Source organism: Manis javanica, chromosome 3 (genome assembly GCF_040802235.1).
Source record: "Manis javanica isolate MJ-LG chromosome 3, MJ_LKY, whole genome shotgun sequence".
NCBI classification, from domain to species: domain Eukaryota; kingdom Metazoa; phylum Chordata; class Mammalia; order Pholidota; family Manidae; genus Manis; species Manis javanica.
In genome coordinates this window covers 56,628,233-56,648,840 of record NC_133158.1, presented here as the reverse complement: position 1 = coordinate 56,648,840, position 20,608 = coordinate 56,628,233, and the positions used below count along the sequence as shown (strand labels likewise).

The window sequence follows — 20,608 nt, the reverse complement described above, 5'->3', positions numbered from 1 at the left end:
ACACAAGTACAATATGCTGACTTCTGTGTATAAAAAGGGAGTCAAAAGAATCCACACTCCTATTTGCTTGTATATTCACAGAGAAATGCTGGAGGTATGTAAAAGAACAGTGGTTATCTCTAGGGCAGGGGAGGGAACTGAACAGATGGGGAACAAGGGTGGGAGGGAGATTTTTCACTAAATACATGATCATATTTTGGGGTTTAGAACCATGTGAATGTGTTATTTATTCAAACAATTTTAAAGTGAAATTTAAAATAATAACCGTTTATTGTGGCTCTCAGAACAAGCCATCTGCTCTGGTTCTCCACACCTTCAAGTCATGGTGTCCATGTGGAGCTCTTCAGAATGGATGCATGTTGCAGGGGCCACCACCGTCCCAGTGGCCACCCTGGTTAGCTGTGGTGCTCCAGACCAGAATGCACATTTGCATTGTCCAAAATGGCAGTAGGAGGCCAGGTCTTTGAGTTCCTTTCCGAGCAGAACCAGCTCCACAAATGTTCTGGGATTTGAGTCCACTGTGCACTGGACAGCTTCAAGAGAGGAACGTCCTAGGGGGCCCGAGTACTGAGTACTCTAATACTGAGGCATCAGCAGCTCCCTGCTTACCAGGGAGGAGTGGTGGCAGCGATCCCGAGTGGCGAAATCTGCGTTCTCCTGGGTGAGTTGAGTCATCTCCATGTTAACCCTAGCCAGGGATGGTGCCAAAATTATCTGCTCTTGGGGGCATCTCAAGTTCCTTCAGTGACAGAAACACAGAGGATGGTCAGATGCTCAACAGTGGGGATAAGTCTCCTTCTCCGGGGTAGAGAAATTATTTACAAAATCATCTCTGTGCTTATTATTTTGTGCTTATCATTTAACGTGTATTTAAATAGTATAACTACTAAAAACTATATGTACAACAGTTTATGAACCCAAAGTATAAGAAATAAGTATCAAATAAATAAGGAGAGAGAGTGATACTTACCTTTCTTTATAAAAGTGTGTAAAATTGTGCAAAGATAAACTTCCAAATGGTGTCATGTTGGGGTTCTAAAGTTTTTTTCCTTTTTTTTTCAAAATGAAATAATGGAATGGAGGCTGAAAATTTGAGAAGTGTTGAAAGAGAAAACTTCTCTTTGGTTCTTGAGAAAGTTACTCAAGGAATGATTCCAGAGCTGAGGTTTGCATAGCAAGCAGCTATAAGGCAAACTGCAAAGGTTTTTGGCCCCACATTAGCCTGAAGACAAAGGGCAAGCCCTGATATGAATTCCGTTCTCACTCAAGTGTCTACATACAATTGGAGTTGGAATAAAGAGGTAAAGAAAAGTGCCGGAGGCAGAATGGAGTAAGGCAAGGCCCTTGGCAGGCAGGGTATGTACGGAAGACAATACAGTCCCAGCTCTGCCAATGATCAGCCTCGTGGCCTCAGGCAAAACTCCTCACCTCCTGTGCCTCTATTTTCTCATCTTTCCAGGTCCTTCCAGTTAGTATAGTCTATGTTAGGCGCTTAAATCACATCTCAGGCATGAGTTTCCTCTTACAAATTTCACTTGAAGAGAATCATCTACTTCACAAATAGTAATGTTCAATTTTTCAAATAAAGAACATATTTGATAGTTGTTTTTTTACTAAAGGTAGAAATCTAACGTTATGAATCTGGAACTTAAGCAGAAAGCTTCAACTGACTCTGGCCAAACATGCTGGGACGAAAGTTGGGATGACATGACTAAGGCCGTGCAGCCACTTGATGAGAACACATCTAAATTAGATAGCTTAAGGTTTTCTAAGAAATGAATTAACGTCTATGAAGGTTGAATTGTTGAGAAGTAAGGTTGGGAAATGACAAAGATGCCATATCAGTTAACATGTGTTTTTGCCAATATGTCATTTTTCATTAACACTTTTTTTTTTTAAGTGAAACCACTACATTCTTCCAAGTTCAGGGGAATAATATACTTTACTTTCTAGTCTAGAACAGCCTAAGAATTCTCACCTGGGCAATTGCTAGGACTTCAGGAAAGAGAGCCTTCTCTAGGGCAGGCTTCACTTCACGTAATTCTAAGCACTGCAGATGTCACAGAGGAAGTAACATAGCCCAATCCCTTTGCCCAAACTCTACAATATTCTTCTTCTTCTTCTTTGGTTTTGAAGAGCATCTGGTGCTATGGTTGTGAAAAAACTCAAAACTACAAAAAAGAAAACACAGCTACCAATTTCTATTTTAAAATGAATCACCATTTCTTGGTCCTTCTGCCCTCCTGAATAATCACCATAAAATATCGCTCACTTGCACGTCAGATGTTGAGGCTTAGCTGAGACCTTCCCACAGAGCTGTGAAGAGTGTGGACTGGGTCCTACCAACTGAAGTACTGTCCTTTTCTAAGAATAATCTCTTCTAAATATTCGTTCATTCTAAAGAACACTACCGTGAAGTGAAATGTCATCTCAGAGGTGACCTCCCATAGCCACTTATAGGCTTTAAAACCAGAAGTGCCTAAAAAGATTCCCGTAAATCTTCAGACCAAAAACTCAACCGCACATCGCTTGTAGCTCTGGAATCTGTAGGCAGCTTCCGCACAGAATCTGTGTCCACCTAATCTCTGCTTTCTCTCAGGACTGAGGTGGTAAGGAAAGAGCTCAGTGTGGGTGTGTTGGGCCCTGCATCATCCAGGCTGGTGCCTCACCCTGGAAGGGAGGCAGAGGGCTGGCCCTCCCCTTCCTACTGCTCCACGCAGGACGGTTAGCCTGGCTTCCAGGCAGGGGACAAGGACTTCTCCCCAGACACTACCCTCCCCCAACCCTTCCCCTGTTGGTTTCTGTAGCTCCTGCTTCTTTGTCTTCATCATCACAGGCTCTAGCACCAAGGACTCATTTCTTGTGCAAACTTAAACAGAGTGATGGTCTTAAAAAGATTCTTGGGAGGGTGGAATAGGGAGCGATGTTTTGATGGGTTTAGCATTGCTGTTTTGCAAGATGAAGAGTTCTGGAGATGCACGGTGATGGCCGCTGCACAGTGTGAATGAATTCGCACCACTGAACTGTACCCTTTACACGGTCACAATGGTAAATTCTATATTACGTATATTTTACCACAATAAAAAAGTTAAATTAAAAAAGGATTCTGTACTCACACCGGGGATCAATGGAAGTGGGTCCTATAATCCATTAGCAATATCTGGGCAGGAAAGGTGGAAATGCAATGCAACCCAGACATCTAGAGTTTCTAAAACAAACCCACACAATGAAACCAGATAAACACTTGGTTGGGTTCTGCCTGGGTTTTCCCAGCCTGGAGCTTTGGTTCCTCACAGATATTGAAACGGAAGGGAAGTGATTTCCCAGAGTCCTGAGGCCCTCAAAGGTGAGGAAGCATTGGTACAGGAGGGCTGGAGGAGGAGGAAGGAGGTAAGGGCACCCATGAAACCAGCCTTTTCTGTGAGGTTTTCTCCTGTTTCTCAGGGAAGTTCAGCCTTCCCGTTCCTTGTGCCCCACAGAATCCTCCAGTGTCTCTACTCCATTCCTGTCCTTGGCCTCTGCCCTTTTACCAATGCAGTCATGTCAACCACCTCTGACCTGAGATGGAAGAATGGGAGTCCTTTGGGCCTTAATCTTATATATGAGTACGTATTTGTGCTAGTACGTTTTACACTGAACTCACTGAGAGTAGCTCTCTCACCAGCCAGCAATCATATTCTAATTGGTTTCTTAATAAAACCTCCATTTGTGATTCTTGAGGATAAGAAGGGCAAAGGGACAAGAGCCAGAGGAAGCTTCTGGGGGCTAAAGCTGAGCTAAGGCTCATGAGCTAAGGCTGGGGGCCAGGCGGCAGAAGGCCGCTGAAGCAGAGGCTGCGCATCCTTAAGGTCTTCAGTTGCCAGGTTCCCACAGCACAATTCACCTGAGCCCAGCCAGAACTGGACGTGCTCAGCCCCTCTACCATGACCCTCATCCACCCTGGCCCTGACCGCAGACTGGCACAGACCTGTAGGAGGGCATCAGGAGAGACCTCATCCATCTGAAAAAGCTGAAGCTGGAGGCTGATCCTGCAGGAAAGATACGTACATAAACACTGATGAAGGCTTATGCATACCTCTAGAATCCTGGGTTTAATGGGGTGTATATACAGCCCTGACACACACAGAATTAGCACAAATGCTTTCTTTTTTCCATTTTCAGTCTAACCAAACAATATTCATTGTCATACTCTGTGACAGAAGCCTCTTAGAGACTTCATACCATATGTAGACTCCAAAACTTTATTTCTAAACTCCAAAACCCTAAGAAAGAAACTAACTAGTGTTACTGACAGAAAAAGCAGAGGCCTTGCTAACTTTAGTCTTGGGAATTAAAATTTTTTGATGATATTTTTTCTTAGATTCAAACTAGTATGTGTTAAATTCTTGCTATAAAATCTACTAGATGGTTTGCTCTTTGAAGATAGGAAGAACATATTTTTTTTATTGAAGTATAGTCGATATATGATCTTGTATTGGTTTCAAGTATACAACACAGAGGTTCAACGGTTACCCATATTATTAAATCTTCACCCCAACTATTGCAGTTACTATCTATCAACATAAGATGATGTTACAGAATCATTGGCTATATTCTCCATGCTGTGCAACCATCCCCATAACCAGGTTATATTGAGAATTTTTGTGCCCCTTTATCCCTCTCATTCTCTTCACCCACCCACTCAAACCCTCCCTCATGTTAACCACCAGTCACTTCTCAGTGTCTAGAAGTCTACTGCTATTTTTGTTCATTTTATTTTTATATTCCACAAATAAGTGAAATCATATATGGTATTTTTCTTTGCCTGGCTTATTTCACTTAGCATAATACTCTCTAGGGCCATCCATGTTATCACAAATGGCATGAATTCTTTCTTTTTTATGACTGCATAATATTCCATTGTATATATGTACCACATCTTCTTCATCCATTCGTCTATTGATGGACACTTTGGTTGCTTTCATATCTTGGCTATTGTAAATAATGTGGTGATAAACATATGGGTGCATATATCTTTTTGAATCAGGGATTTTATTTTCTTCTGGCAAGTTCCTAGAAGTGGAATTACTGGGTCCTATGGTATTTCATTTTTAGTTTTTTGAGGAACCTCCATACTGCTTTTTACAGTGGCTGCACCAAATTACATTCCCACCAACAATGTAGGAAGGTTCCCTTTTCTCCACATCCTCAGCAGTACTTGTTATTTCTTGTCTTTTGAATAGTGGCCATTCTGACTGGTGTGAGGTGATATCTTAATCTTCTGAAGCATAACGAACAAGTTCTTACATGGTGAACGAATTCTTACATAGTGAATAAGTTCTTACATGGTGAACAGTACAAGGGCATTCATCACAGAAACTTTCGGTTTTGATCACGCATTATGACCCATAAACAATCAGGTCAAATATGAATATTCATTTGATTTTTGTACTTGATTTATATGTTGATCCCACATTTCTCCTATTATTATTATTATTTTTATTTTTAATAAAATGCTGAAGTGGTAGGTAGATGCAAGATAAAGGTAGAAAACATAGTTTAGTGCTGTAAGAAGGCAAATGTAGATGATCAGATGATCAGGTGTGTGCCTATGGACTAAGTATTAATCCAGGCTAGACAAGGGCAGCAAGACATCCACGGATGCAGAAGATTTCTCTCAAAGCAGGGGGGGTGAGGTTCTGAGCCTCACCTCTGTTGATCCCCAAATTCTCACCTGATGGCCCCCCTGCGACTGTGCCTGTCTTAGGTTGTTCCTCCCTTGAGGAATCTTACCCGTCTCTGGCTAACCAGTCATCTTCCGGGGCCATACAGGGAAATGTAAAGTTGGTAAGTGAGAGAGAAGCCATATTGTTTGCAAAGGTTAGCTTTTTACTTCTTTGCAGATTTATGCCCTGTGGCTTCTATGCCCAGCACTTGTCTCGAGGTATCTTTACCACCTGGAGGAATTATGATACTCGGTAAATTCGATATGAGGCACGAATTCTATTTAAAGTTTGTAATTAGGAAGGAAGAAGAAAAGCTATAGATGTAGCATATGAAGGAAACTTGGGAGGATTGATTATTTCTTTGACATATCTTCTTGTATAGTACCTTAAGTATGTATAGGTTTTAAACTACTAACTAATTTGCACACACATATTGACATAATAGGAATATGGTGACATAAACAAAGCAAATCTATAATTACCAACCATCTCCAGTGAAGCCAAGAAAACCATTTAGGCACCCTAGGCATTTGTGAAAATTTATCTATGATATGATGGATATTTTCCAACTGTACTTGAACCATCAGACAAATTAAAGCAGCCCATTTCTGGGATCTGTTCACATCCCATATGTTCTTTTAACCATAGATAGTCTATAGTCATGAGATTTTGGGGTGCTACAACTTGCACCCCTCCCAACTCCTGGTTGAGTTCCAACAGTACAGATCCAGTCAAATTCGTTGTCTCACTGTATGCACATGCCAGCCTAGACATCTCCCTCCTCCTTCTCATGGCAAGTCCAGGAGATGGTGGGCTGGATGCAGCCACAACCGCAGCATCGTCCGGATCCCTGTGGAGGCTTTTTGATGATCATCCCCCGGCACGAGTCCTCCAGAGAGTGCTGATGCCGGAAGCTCCTCCTCATATCGTATCTTAGTTCATTTTCTGGGTATCCAAGCTAGGCCTTGATCTTCTGCGTAGAAACAAACAGACCCTTTGCCCACACTTTGACATGCCCTCTATACCACTGTGCAGAACTCATTGGAGGTCAGCACACAGTAACTGCTTTTTTTTTTTTTTTTTTTAATTAAGAGAAAGGAATATTATCAGAAAAGAGTACCTCCATAGCTGATCATCTGACACCCTTTAAGTGATCAACATTAAGGATATTTAAAGCATGCGTTGATCTTTGATTTACCAATAGTTTTATCCTGTTAAGGAGTAATCCCCCTTTTCTTTCTTTCTTTCTTTTTTTTTTTTTTTTTTAAATTTTTAATCTACACTTACCTGAAGAATACTATGTTTACTATGCTCTCCCCTATATCAGGTCCCCCCTAACAACCACATTACGGTTACTGTCCATCAGCTTAGCAAAATGTTGTAGAGTCACTACTTGTCCTCTCTGTGTTGTGCAGCCCACCCTCCCCTTTCTCCCTCCCCCCCATGCATGCTAATCTTAATACCCCCCTTCTTCTTCCCCCCCCTTATCCCTCCCTGCCCACCCATCCTCCCCAGTTCCTTTCCCTTTGGTACCTGTTAGTCCATTTTTGGGTTCTGTAATTCTGCTGCTGTTTTGTTCCTTCAGTTTTTCCTTTGTTCCTATACTCCTCAGATGAGTGAAATCATTTGGTATTTCTCTTTCTCCGCTTGGCTTATTTCACTGAGCATAATACTCTCCAGCTCCATCCATGTTGCTGCAAATGGTTGGATTTTTCCACTTCTTATGGCTGAGTAGTATTCCATTGTGTATATGTACCACATCTTCTTTATCCATTCATCTACAGATGGACATTTAGGTTGCTTCCAATTCTTGGCTATTGTAAATAGTGCTGCGATAAACATAGGAGTGCATCTGTCTTTCTCAAACTTGATTGCTGCGTTCTTAGGGTAAATTCCTAGGAGTGGAATTCCTGGGTCAAATGGTAGGTCTGTTTTGAGCATTTTGATGCACCTCCATACTGCTTTCCACAATGGTTGAACTAATTTACATTCCCACCAGCAGTGTAGGAGGGTTCCCCTTTCTCCACAGCCTCGCCAACATTTGTGGTTGTTTGTCTTTTGGATGGCAGCTATCCTTACTGGTGTGAGGTGATACCTCATTGTAGTTTTAATTTGCATTTCTCTGATAATTAGCGATGTGGAGCATCTTTTCATGTGTCTCTTGGCCATCTGTATTTCTTTTTTGGAGAACTGTCTGTTCAGTTCCTCTGCCCATTTTTTAATTGGGTTATTTGTTTTTTGTTTGTTGAGGCGTGTGAGCTCTTTATATATTCTGGACGTCAAGCCTTTATCAGATCTGTCATTTTCAAATATATTCTCCCATACTGTAGGGTTCCTTTTTGTTCTATTGATGGTGTCTTTCGCTGTACAGAAGCTTTTCAGCTTAATGTAGTCCCACTTGCTCATTTTTGCTGTTGTTTTCCTTGCCCGGGGAGATATGTTCAAGAAGAGATCACTCATGTTTATGTCTAAGAGGTTTTTGCCTATGTTTTTTTCCAAGAGTTTAATGGTTTCGTGACTTACATTCAGGTCTTTGATCCATTTTGAGTTTACCTTTGTATATGGGGTTAGACAATGGTCCAGTTTCATTCTCCTACATGTAGCTGTCCAGTTTTGCCAGCACCATCTGTTGAAGAGACTGTCATTTTGCCATTGTATGTCCATGGCTCCTTTATCAAATATTAATTGACCATATATGTTTGGGTTAATTTCTGGGGTCTCTAATCTGTTCCACTGGTCTGTGGCTCTGTTCTTGTGCCAGTACCAAATTGTCTTGATTACTATGGCTTTGTAGTAGAGCTTGAAGTTGGGGAGTGAGATCCCCCCTACTTTATTCTTCTTTTTCAGGATTGCTTTGGCTATTCGGGGTCTTTGGTGTTTCCATATGAATTTTTGAATTATTTGTTCCAATTCATTGAAGAATGTTGCTGGTAATTTGAGAGGGATTGCATCAAATTTGTATATTGCTTTTGGCAGGATGGCCATTTTGACGATATTAATTCTTCCTAGCCATGAGCATGGGATGAGTTTCCATTTATTAGTGTCCCCTTTAATTTCTCTTAAGAGTGACTTGTAGTTTTCAGAGTATAAGTCTTTCACTTCCTTGGTTAGGTTTATTCCTAGGTATTTTATTCTTTTTGATGCAATGGTGAATGGAATTGTTTTCCTGATTTCTCTTTCTATTGATTCGTTGTTAGTGTATAGGAAAGCTACAGATTTCTGTGTGTTGATTTTGTATCCTGCAACTTTGCTGTATTCCGATATCAGTTCTAGTAGTTTTGGAGTGGAGTCTTTAGGGTTTTTTATGTACAGTATCATATCATCTGCAAATAGTGACAGTTTAACTTCTTCTTTACCAATCTGGATTCCTTGTATTTCTTTGTTTTGTCTGATTGCCGTGGCTAGGACCTCCAGTACTATGTTAAATAACAGTGGGGAGAGTGGGCATCCCTGTCTGGTTCCCGATCTCAGTGGAAATGCTTTCAGCTTCTCGCTGTTCAGTATAATGCTGGCTGTGGGTTTATCATATATGGCCTTTATTATGTTGAGGTACTTGCCCTCTATTCCCATTTTGCTGAGAGTTTTTATCATGAATGGATGTTGAATTTTGTCAAATGCTTTTTCAGCATCTATGGAGATGATCATGTGGTTTTTGTCTTTCTTTTTGTTGATGTGGTGGATGATGTTGATGGATTTTCGAATGTTGTACCATCCTTGCATCCCTGGGATGAACCCCACTTGGTCATGGTGTATGATCCTTTTGATATACTGTTGAATTCTGTTTGCTAATATTTTATTGAGTATTTTTGCATCTACGTTCATCAGGGATATTGGTCTGTAATTTTCTTTTTTGGTGGGGTCTTTGCCTGGTTTTGGTATTAGGGTGATGTTGGCTTCATAGAATGAGTTTGGGAGTATTCCCTCTTCTTCTATTTTGTGGAACACTTTAAGGAGAATGGGTATTATGTCTTCTCTGTGTGTCTGATAAAATTCCGAGGTAAATCCGTCCGGCCCCGGGGTTTTGTTCTTGGGTAGTTTTTTGATTACTGTTTCAATTTCTTTGCTTGTAATTGGTTTGTTTAACTTTTGTGTTTCTTCCTTGGTCAGTCTTGGGAGGTTGTATTTTTCTAGGAAGTTGTCCATTTCTTCTAGGTTTTCCAGCTTGTTGGCATATAGGTTTTCATAGTAGTCTTTAATAATTCTTTGTATTTCTGTGGAGTCTGTCGTGATTTTTCCATTCTCATTTCTGATTATGTTGATTTGTGTTGACTCTCTTTTTCTCTTAATAAGTTGGGCTAGAGGCTTATCTATTTTGTTTATTTTCTCAAAGAACCAGCTCTTGGTTTCGTTGATTTTTGCTATTGTTTTATTCTTCTCAATTTTGTTTATTTCTTCTCTGATCTTTATTATGTCCCTCCTTCTGCTGACTTTAGGCCTCATTTGTTCTTCTTTTTCCAGTTTTAATAATTGTGATGTTAGACTATTCATTTGGGATTGTTCTTCCTTCTTCAAGTGTGCCTGGATTGCTATATACTTTCCTCTTAAGACTGCTTTCGCTGCATCCCACAGAAGTTGGGGCTTAGTGTTGTTGTTGTCATTTGTTTCTATATATTCCTTGATCTCTATTTTGATTTGTTCATTGATCCATTGATTATTTAGTAGCATGTTGTTAAGCCTCCATGTGTTTGGAGGTGATATCTTATTGTGGTTTTGATTCGCATTTCTCTGATGACTGGTGAAATAGAATATCTTTTCATGTGCCTGTTGGCCATCTGTATTTATTTTTTGGAGAAATGTCTGTTCAGGACCTCTGCCCATTTTTTATTTGTTTTTTTTTTTTGGTGTTGCATTGTATGAGTTCTATATATATTTTGGATGTTAACCCCTTATCAGATAAATCATTTACAGAAATATTCTACCATACTAGAGATTGCCTTTTTGTTCTCCTGATGTATCCTTTGCTGTGCAGAGCTTTTTAGTTTGATGTAGTCCCACTTGTTCATTTTTTCTTTTGTTTCCCTTACCTGAGGAGCTGTGTCCAGGAAAAAATTGTTCATGCTCATGTTTAAGGGATTTTTGCCTATGTTTTCTTCTAAGAGTTTTATCGTTTCATGTCTTACATTTAGGTCTTTGATCCTTTTCAAGTTTACTTTTGTGTATGGAGTTAGACAGTAATCCAGTTTCATTCTCTTGAATACAGCTGCCCAGTTTTCCCAACACCAGTTATTGAAGAGACTGTCTTTTCCCCATTGTATATTCATGACTCCTTTATTGCATATTAATTGACCATATATGTGTGGGTTTATATCTGGGCTCTCTATTCTGTTCCATTGATCTATGTGTCTGTTCTTGTGCAAGTGCCATACTGTTTTGATTACTGTAGCTTTGTAGTATAGCTTGAAGTCAGGAAGTGTGCGATCCCCAGCTTTGTTCTTCTTTCTCAGGATTGTTTTGCCTATTTGGGGTCTTTTGTGGTTCCATATGAATTTTAGGATTATTTGCTCTAGTTCATTGAAAATGCCACTGGTATTTTGATAGAGATTGCACTGAATTGATAAATTGAGAAGAATATCTTTTTCATCTTGGAACACCCACTTAGAAAGTTTTCCATATGTGTTATGTGAATCAAATAGCTCAACATGTAGAAACATTAGAGCTGAAGTTTGAAGTGAGATTGTTGTCATGATAGCTAAATATCCTGACATCAGACACACTGATTAGAACAGGATTTATCAACTTAAAAAAATCATCCTTCCTTTGGTGTGTGTTTTAAAAAATCTCACATAATAAATTATATATAACTTTAGGAGACCAAATCAAATGTAATTTTATAAAATGCTTTTCCAAACTATATATACTCATTCCACTAGAGATCTATACATATAAATGATTGGTTGATAAATTAGTTAATTAGATGATGTCCATGACCAGGAAGTTAGTATTATTTTAAGAGGCTTATATTGGAATTTTGGCTAATATCAACAGTATGCAGCTAAGGGAGGAAAAATTTTAGATTTGCATTAATATGTATAATTCCTAAGAGGAGTTTCCTAATATATTTTGATATTATTAGAAGGAAGAAAGCAAACATAACATTTTATTAACTGACTCTACTTATTTGTGATCATTTAGATTCTAAATTACCTAAATTTTATATGTAGATTGGTCTGAAATTTGATTTCATAGATTTTTCCTTGGAATAGATTTCTGAAAAATATTTAAATTTCTTAAGTTCAGGCTAATTTCTAGGAAATTAGTTTCTGAATTCTAAGAAACTCAGAAATACAGATTTCTGAGAAAATTAAATTCAGTAATGTTATTGCTTTGTTAACTTAAATATATTTTACCCCTTGAATTAGCTTATATGAGGACCTCTTCTTAGGATGACTTTATCTAAAGCATTATTTTTAATGTACATGTGACTTAAAGTGTTTGAAGTACATTTGTTTCAAAAATATATATCAGACTGTTTTAATTTTAAAGATTTTTTTTCAGTTTGCCTCAATTATTATAGTCTGTCTGATTTAGTTAAACTTGAAATTAATTGCTTTATTCAAAATTCTGGCTTCATGGAATTTTGCTGAAAGGGGCTCTCAAATATGTTTTTAAACAGTTTTATTATTGAGGAATGAGTGACATATAATAACAGAGTATTGACTATATTTTTTTGTTCTCTGTATTGCTGATGCTCTAGAGTTTGGAGTCTTGATCCTGGAGGTGCTAGCTTATTCCTAGAGATAGCTAACAACTTTCCTGTGAGCACATTTTTGATATTCAAATGACATCCCCAGCCCCCAATCCCTTCATTAAATTCACAGACCAAGCTAATATTCTCCTGACCTAAATTACCCCAGGGCCAGGTACCAAAGAAATATAGATCATTCCAATAGCTCAGAGCCCACCAGAATTATTCAAACTATCCAATCCTAAATTTATGCAGCTATCTACCTGCCTTGCCCATTCCTTCCCATAAAAACTCCAATAAAGGCTTTGCGCCATCTTCTCCCTTTTCCTTTTCTGCTACCTGACCAACCCTGATCCTCCCCATGTGGCTCTGTGTGGCATGCTTGCCTCTTGTTGCTAAGGATCTGTGAGTATAAACTTTTTCTTTCATGATAACCATCACTGTACCTGTGTGTCTTACCATATCTGAGTAAAACAAACCCTGAGTACATTTTTAGAACAAACTACATACAATAAAAGTATACAATTTGATAAGTGTTAGCACATACACATATTGTGAAACCATCACCACAAGCAAGATAATGAGCATACCTATCACCTCAAAGGTTTCCTTACACCACTTTGTAAGACCTCCCTCCCCTGTATCCCCACCCCTGAGCCCCATCCAAAGGCAACTACTGATCTGCTGTCATTACAGATCGGTGTGCATTTTCAATAAATAAAAAAATATATACAATTATTAAAACTATATATATACACACACACACACAGAGTTTTTTGTTCTGTTTTCTTATTATTGGATTTTGAGTCTTTAGCATATTCTTGATACATGTCCTTTATCAATTATGTGATTTGCTAATATTTCCTTACAATCTATGGTTTGCCTTTGCATTCCTTTACCAGTGTGTATTTGGAAGATTAGAGTCCTTAATTTTGATGAAGCCCAATTTATCAATTTTTTCCCTGCTTTTGGTGTTTTATCTAAGAAATCTTTGCCTCATTCACAGTCACAAAGATTTGTTTTCCTGTATTTTCTTTTAGAAGTTTTATACTTTCAGATTTTACATTTAGCTCTAGGATCCATTTTGAGTTATTTTTACATTGTATGATGTATGGATTGAAGTTTATTGTTTGCATATGAATTTCCAATTGTTTCAGCACCATTTGCTGAAGATATTTTTTAACTCCACTGAATTATTTTTGCACCATTTTTGAATGCCAGCTGATCATTTATGTGTGGGCCAATTCCTTGACTTTCCAACTGTCCACTGATTTATTTGTCTATCTTGATTCCAATACCATCCTGTCTTGATTACTTTAGTTTATAATCAGTTTTGAAATCAGATAGTGTAAATATCCTCCAACTCTGTTCTTGTACAAAATTGGTTGGGCTATTCTAGATCCCTTGCATTTCCATACAAATACTTTAGAATCTATTTGCCAGTTTCTACAGAAAAGACAGCTGAGATTTTGATTGAAGTTCTGTTGGATCTATAGAATAATCAATAGAGAATTGACATCTTAACACTATTGAATTTTCCAATTCAAGAACCCAGTATATCACTTAATTTATTTCTTTAATTTCTTCTCAGAAATGTTTTGAAGTTTTCCTCTTCTAGTTTATAAATATGGTGAACACATTGACTTAGAATGTTAAACCAACCTTGAATTCCTCAGATAAATCCACCACTTTATTATGGTGTATTAATCTTTTTATATATTTTATATTCAATTTGTTAAAATTTTGATAAAAATTTATTGCATCTATGTTCATGAAAGATATTGGTATATAGTTTTCTGAGGAGTATTATAGAATTAATATTTTTTCCTCCCTAATGCTTTGTGGGTTTCATTAATGAAGCTTTTGGGCCTAGAGTTTTCCTTGTGGAAAGGTTTTTAATGACAAGTTTAATTTTTCTAATACATGACCTAAATAGCTCTCTATTTCTTCTAGAGTGAATTTTGCTGGTTGGTCTTTCAAAAATTTATCCAGTTCATGTAAGTTTTCAAATTTATTGGCATAAAGCTGTTTATAATATTCCTTTATTTTCCTTTTTATATCTGCAGACTCTTTAAGTATACCACCTCTCTCACTCCTGGTATGGGTAATTTGTGCCTTCTCTACTTATATTCTGATCAGTTTGACTGGAATTTTTCAATTTTAATGATCTCAAAAAACCTTCATTGTCATTCCCTTCATTTAAAAATTTTACTGATTTCTACTTTGACCTTTATTATTTCCTTTTTCTTATTATTTGGATTTAATTTTATCTTCTTTTTCTGGTTTCTTAAGTTAGAAGCTGCATCACAGATTTGAGACTTTTCTTCTCTACTATGAGCATTTGATGCTATAAACTTCCCTATAACTACTGAATTAGCTATATTCCACAAGTTTGATATATTTTCATTTTTGTTCAATTCAAATACTTTATAATTCATGTTCATACTTTCTTTGAACCATAAGTTATTTAGTTTCTTTAGTTTATTCAATGTTCTTAGTTTTTTCGTATTATTTGGCATTCTTTAGTTTCTAAGTATTTGGGGATTTTTCAGATACCTTTCTATTAGTTATTTCTAATTTACTTTCCTTTTGATCAGAGAATATACTTTGTTCTTAAATTGACTTGAATACCTTCAAATTTACTAAGACTTTTTTTATGTCCGAGATTATGGCCTATTCTGATGTTTCATGTATACTTGAAAATAAAATATATTCTGCTATTGTTAGTTGGAATGCTCTATAAATGTCAATTTGGCCAGGTTTGTTGATAATGTTATTCAAGTCTTCTAAAGCTTAAATTATTTCATGCCTACTTGTTTTATCAATTATTGAGAGAAACATATTGAAATTTCTAATTATAATTATGAAATTTTCTATATATTGTAGTTCTATCAGGTTTTTCAAAGGTCTGTTTTTTTAAGTGAATAAATGTTAAGGTTTATTATGTCTTCTTGATGAATTTTTCCCTTTATCTTTATGAAATGATTCTCTTTATCCCTCATAAAATTCTTTTCTTTGAAATCTATTTTGTCTGATGCTAATATCATTTTAGCTTGTTTTGATTCATGTTACTATGGTATATCTTTTTCCATCCTTTTACTTTTAACTTATTTTCTTTATATTTAAAATAGGTTTCTTGTAGGTATTATATAGTTGAATTATGCTTCTTATTGAATCTGACAGTCTCACTGTTTAGACCATTTAAATGGGAGTATTTAGATAATTTATATTTAGTGTGATTATTGCTATGACTATGACTAGGTTTATGTAAACCACCTTATTTTTTATTTTTGTTTGTCCACATGTCCTCTATTATTTTTTCCTCTTTTTCTGTTTTTTTTTATTGAAGTATAGTTGATACACAACATTATATTGGTTTCAAGTATACAACACAGCAGTTCAACAGTTACACACATTATTAAATCCTCACCCCAACTAGTTCAATTACTATCTGTCAACATAGAAAGATGTTATAGAACTATTGGCTGTATTCTCCATGTTGCACTTCCATCCATCCCTGTGACCAACTTATATTATGATTGAGATTTTTATTTTCCTGCTTTATTTTGATCTGAGCATTTTTAGGTCAATTTTATCTTTTATTGGCTTATTAGCTATAACTTTGTGCTAGTGGTTGCTTTAGGGTTTGTTATATACATTTTAACTTATCACAGTCTACCTTTAAGTGATATTACAGTAGTTCACATTAGTATCAGAAACTTTCACCAGTATACTTACATTTCTTCCCTCCTGGCCTTGTACAATTATTGTCATCCATTTTATAAACCTAGGTTCTTTTTTATTTGTTATCATTTATATGTATATCATATTTTTCCTCCTAAACTGTAACTTACTTGAAAATGGGATTCATATCTGAGTCAGTGTTGGCATTTAATAGGTTCTCAAAACACATTTCTTCAATGAATGCTAAAAGAGAAGGGAGTTGGTGGCAAAATGGCTCTGCTACTTACCAAGGGGAAGCCCTGGACTGGTCCGACCAATGTAGAAATACACAATGGCAGCAACACCCATGTTAACCAGGGTATAGACCCACTGAATCACAAACATGATGAGAAGGGACCCGACAGCCTGTGGAAACAGAGTAGGAAAGGCAAGTAACCTAGTGATTTATCACATGGTTAGCAAGCCACAATGCTAGGGCCTTAAGAAACAACAGTCCGTCTCATCAACCTCTGGTCATTTTGCAAGTCTAAATAATTAAAGGTTACTCATAATTCAAAAAACCCAAGCAAATATTTGAGAAGTACTCTCTAATCAAAACTATCAATAAATAGATATTCTATCCTAGCTTCTTGTCATATTCCTCCCTAGAGGAAACAAATTAAGAGTGAAATTATGCTAATATGATATACCTAGAAATTTAGTGACTCTGAGGTTATCAGAGATGAATTATTTTAAAAGTAAGCTATTGATTAAAATACATGGTTCATTAAGTATAATCTTGGCATTTACAGTCTCATCTAAATTCTAATATGACAGGCAATCAACTCACACTGTTCCTAGCTGAGACTCTCCTCTTTCCTTCATCCCCAATCCCCTTGAGATCACATGTGTCTCACCTGAATTATGTCTCAAGGACAGCTGAGATCAAAATGAAGTTACTCACCCCTAACAGGGAGACCCAGGGATTGCACATGTGTGTATACAAAGAAGCTGGTCTTCTCTGGATATTTTGTTCCTGGAGCCTGGACTTTAGGAAGAAATCTAAAAAATAAATGATCAAAATCCTTGGTTACCATTTTGTTACCAAACTCTCTTCTCCTTTTCTGAGCAAATAATATCTATGAGTTCCTCTTCTCCAATTTTGTAACTTAACCTAAAAGACAACTGCCACTCACCTCAACCATTAATTCCCTTAGTTATACTTGCAGCTTGTCTTTACCAGCAACCTTACACCTCCTAAAACATGGTTTAAATCAACTTACTCCCACCCCATCACTTCTTTTTTTTTTTTTTTTAATTTCATTTGCTCTGCTGTCTCCCACCCCAGCTATTCATAGTCTACAGAGGGACTTTCAATTATCCCTGTTACACTTTTTCTTTCTATCACCTACCTCCTCTTTTCAGTACCTCTTACTTAGCCTAAGCCATGGTCCACAACTACCAGTGTTCCCATGCAGGTGTCATCTGCTTCCATACTTCAGCATTCCTTAGTGGTCTCCTACTGAGTGAACTAATTCTCGTACTCTCTGATGTAACAAATTTACAACCTCTCCTTTCAAAAGAGGGCTTTCATGTCCTCTCATCACCAAATACAGCAACTACCCACTTGCATCTGTACTCTCTCTTCTGCCTTTCCTCTTTTTACAGTGGATGAACAGTCCTTGATCCTACCCAAGGTCCATCCCTCCATTTGTGCCCCACTCAAGGACTTTGCTTTTGCATCATCAATTATTCCAGCCTCTACTGAATCATCCCCAATAAATGCAAATATGCTGTAATTGGTCCTATCTACACAAATACCTCCAGGTCACCTCCTAGTTAGTGTCATATTTCTTTGTCTCCCTTATAGCTAAACTTCTCAAAAGAATTGCCTCTATAGTGCTTACCTCCCATTTCCGCAACCCACTCTTAAGACTGTATACACCATTCCATTAAAACTACTCTTCTGAAGGTTGCCAACAAATCAAATCTTTTCAAATTCAATGATCAACTCTTGATCTTCCAGACAGCATTGACACATGTGATCATTCAACTTCTTACTGAAACACTTTCTTCTTTTGCTTCCTAGATTGGCTCACTCTCCTGGCTTGCTCAGTGTTTGTTATATACATTTTAACTTATCACAGTCTACCTTTAAGTGATATTACAGTAGTTCACATTAGTATCAGAAACTTTCACCAGTATATTTACATTTCTTCCCTCCTGGCCTTGTACAATTATTGTCATCCATTTTATAAACCTAGGTTCTTTTTTATTTGTTATCATTTATGTGCATATCATATTTTTGCACAGTCCTAACTCACTGCACAGTCCTTCTCAATCTCCTTTGCTAGTTCACCTCCTCCTTCCAACCCCCAAAATATTGCAGTTTCCCAGCATTAATTCAGTTTTTAGCTCTCTTCTTTTTCCCACAGGTACTCATTTCTAGGAGCTCTCATCTAGTCCCATGGCTTTAAGTACTCTCCATTTACTGATGATTCCAAGCTTACATCATCCTCAACCCCTTGAACTCAAGTTTTGAATATCTGGTGGTCTTCTCAATATCTCTCCTTACATGGCTAGTAGCACCTCAAGCCTTAAAATGGCTAAAGCAGAAATCTAGTCTACCCAAGTCTTCTTCATCTGAGTAAATGACACATCATTCACTCAAGTATCTGTGATTTATCCTTGACTCCTCTCTTTTTCTCACACCCACATCTATTCCATTAGCAAGTCCTCTGGATTCTGCCATCAGTATAACATGACCACCCCTACTGCCTCCACTGGCCTCTCCTATGCAGGACACTCTCACCTTCCATGTGATCTACCATGGGGCACTCAGATAGTAGAGATCACAGGTAGAGTACACGTCCATGGAGTTAGATGTGGTCATGTGACTAAGTTCTCACTGATGGAATGTGAACAGAAGCGGCAAGTACCATTCCTGCACAAAGTTCTTTGAGAGAGTAGGTGTGCGTCTTCTCTAATGCCTGAAATCTGAATGTGGGAACCCAGTCTTGACTTTGCACATTACAAGGTCCCAGGGATGATGAAATCATAAAAATGGAAGGACTCTGGGTCCCTGATTCAACACATGGAGAAGAGACCCTCACTGATTTGGAACACCCTTCCCTGACTATTAGTGCAAGTGAGAAATAAATTTCCATTGTGTTTGAGCTACTACCTTTTTGGTTATTTGTTATAGTTGTTCAGCCTTCTTTAATTAGTATACCTCCAAACAAGCTTTGGCTCTTTCTCTTACCTGTATACAATACATTCCTCACAAAGCCAGTGATCTTCTTAAAGCGTGAATCCAATCCTATCACAGCCCTAGCTAGAGCTTTCAGTGGGCTATCACAGTCAGCATGGCCTGCATGGCCCTACACAGCCCCAACCTCTTCTTCCCTTACTATACTCATCTTCTACCTCTCTCCCCAAGCCCACTCCTTTCCAGCCACTGCTGGACTTCTGCTGTTCTCAGAATTTCCCAATTCAATTCCCACTTGTACCTTTATACATGCTGTTTCCTCTGCCTAGAACTCTTCTGCACATCTTTGCATGGTTCAATGCTTTTTACAAGTTAGCTCTTCTTAAAATATCCTCTTCTCAGAGAGACCTATTCTGAAAAACCTATCTGAAACAGGACCCTCCTTTACATCCTAGTCTCTCTCTATCCTGTTACCCTGGTTCATTATCCATCATCATACTTACCACTTACTGAATTACAGCATATATTTGTTTGCTTATTATGAGTCTCCCCTAAGAATGCAAGCTCAATGACAGCAGAGATCTTGTACGTCTATTCAGCATGTTTCCCCAGCACCTAAAACTGTGCTTGGAATGTAGTACATGTTTCATACATGTGGTTAAGTGAAAAAACAATTCATCCTTGCCTTTATCCTCTAAACATCTGTCTACCTTCACCCTGTGCTTCCAACTCTTGTACTTATCTTTTACACCTTCATTCCTTGAGGGCAAGGGCTGCCTTTTGTATATCTAAGTGCCAAATCTAGGTGTTCAAAATTTGTACATAGGAAGTGTTCAATGAACATCTCCTTATTAATTATGGATAAAAATAAATTTTGCTGAGGTTTATGAGTGATTTGAATTAGTGGCTCTACTAGTTGTTTAAAAAGAAGGAATACTGTTATGGTTGCCATTAATTAAATTATATAATTTTAATATGCCCAATACTTGATATGTTTTTTTCAGTCATAGGCTTAGTTGAAATACACTTGCCCCTTGGTTATTACCTAAGGGACTTTGTGTGTGTGTGTGTGTGTGTGTGTGTGTGTGTGTGTGTGTGTCTGTTCTGAGGAACTCAGGGGAAAGTAGTAGGAAGGGATGAGTCCTCCAGGCAAGCACAATGCAGTTTTATCACCATCAGCATGAGGGAGATTCATGTAAGGATGCTCAATGACTTTGAATAGGTATGACAATACAGGCAGACAATTATTCAGAATTCTGAATAGCTATGGTTTCAAAGCCCTTCCAAAAGGACTGAAGGAATTTTTTCTCTTGTCAAGAATTTTGCTGAAAGAAGCAAGTCTTACAG

At 37.7% G+C, this 20,608-nt stretch overlaps 1 protein-coding gene across 4 annotated transcripts in view; it reads right to left on the bottom strand.

Moving 5' to 3' along the window:
- Positions 1-246: 246 nt before the first annotated feature.
- Positions 247-20,608, bottom strand: part of SLC12A8 (solute carrier family 12 member 8) — a 122,361-nt gene continuing 101,999 nt past the window's right edge. For all 4 annotated transcript variants that reach the window (XM_073231501.1, XM_073231500.1, XM_073231499.1 and 1 more), the window contains 4 exons: positions 17,018-17,115; positions 16,362-16,479; positions 3,968-4,028; positions 247-739 (listed from right to left, as the gene is read on the bottom strand). In XM_073231501.1, the coding sequence (XP_073087602.1) occupies positions 577-739; positions 3,968-4,028; positions 16,362-16,479; positions 17,018-17,115 (440 nt within the window). In that variant the 3' untranslated portion in view covers positions 247-576. The remainder of the gene's footprint in view (positions 740-3,967; positions 4,029-16,361; positions 16,480-17,017; positions 17,116-20,608) is intronic.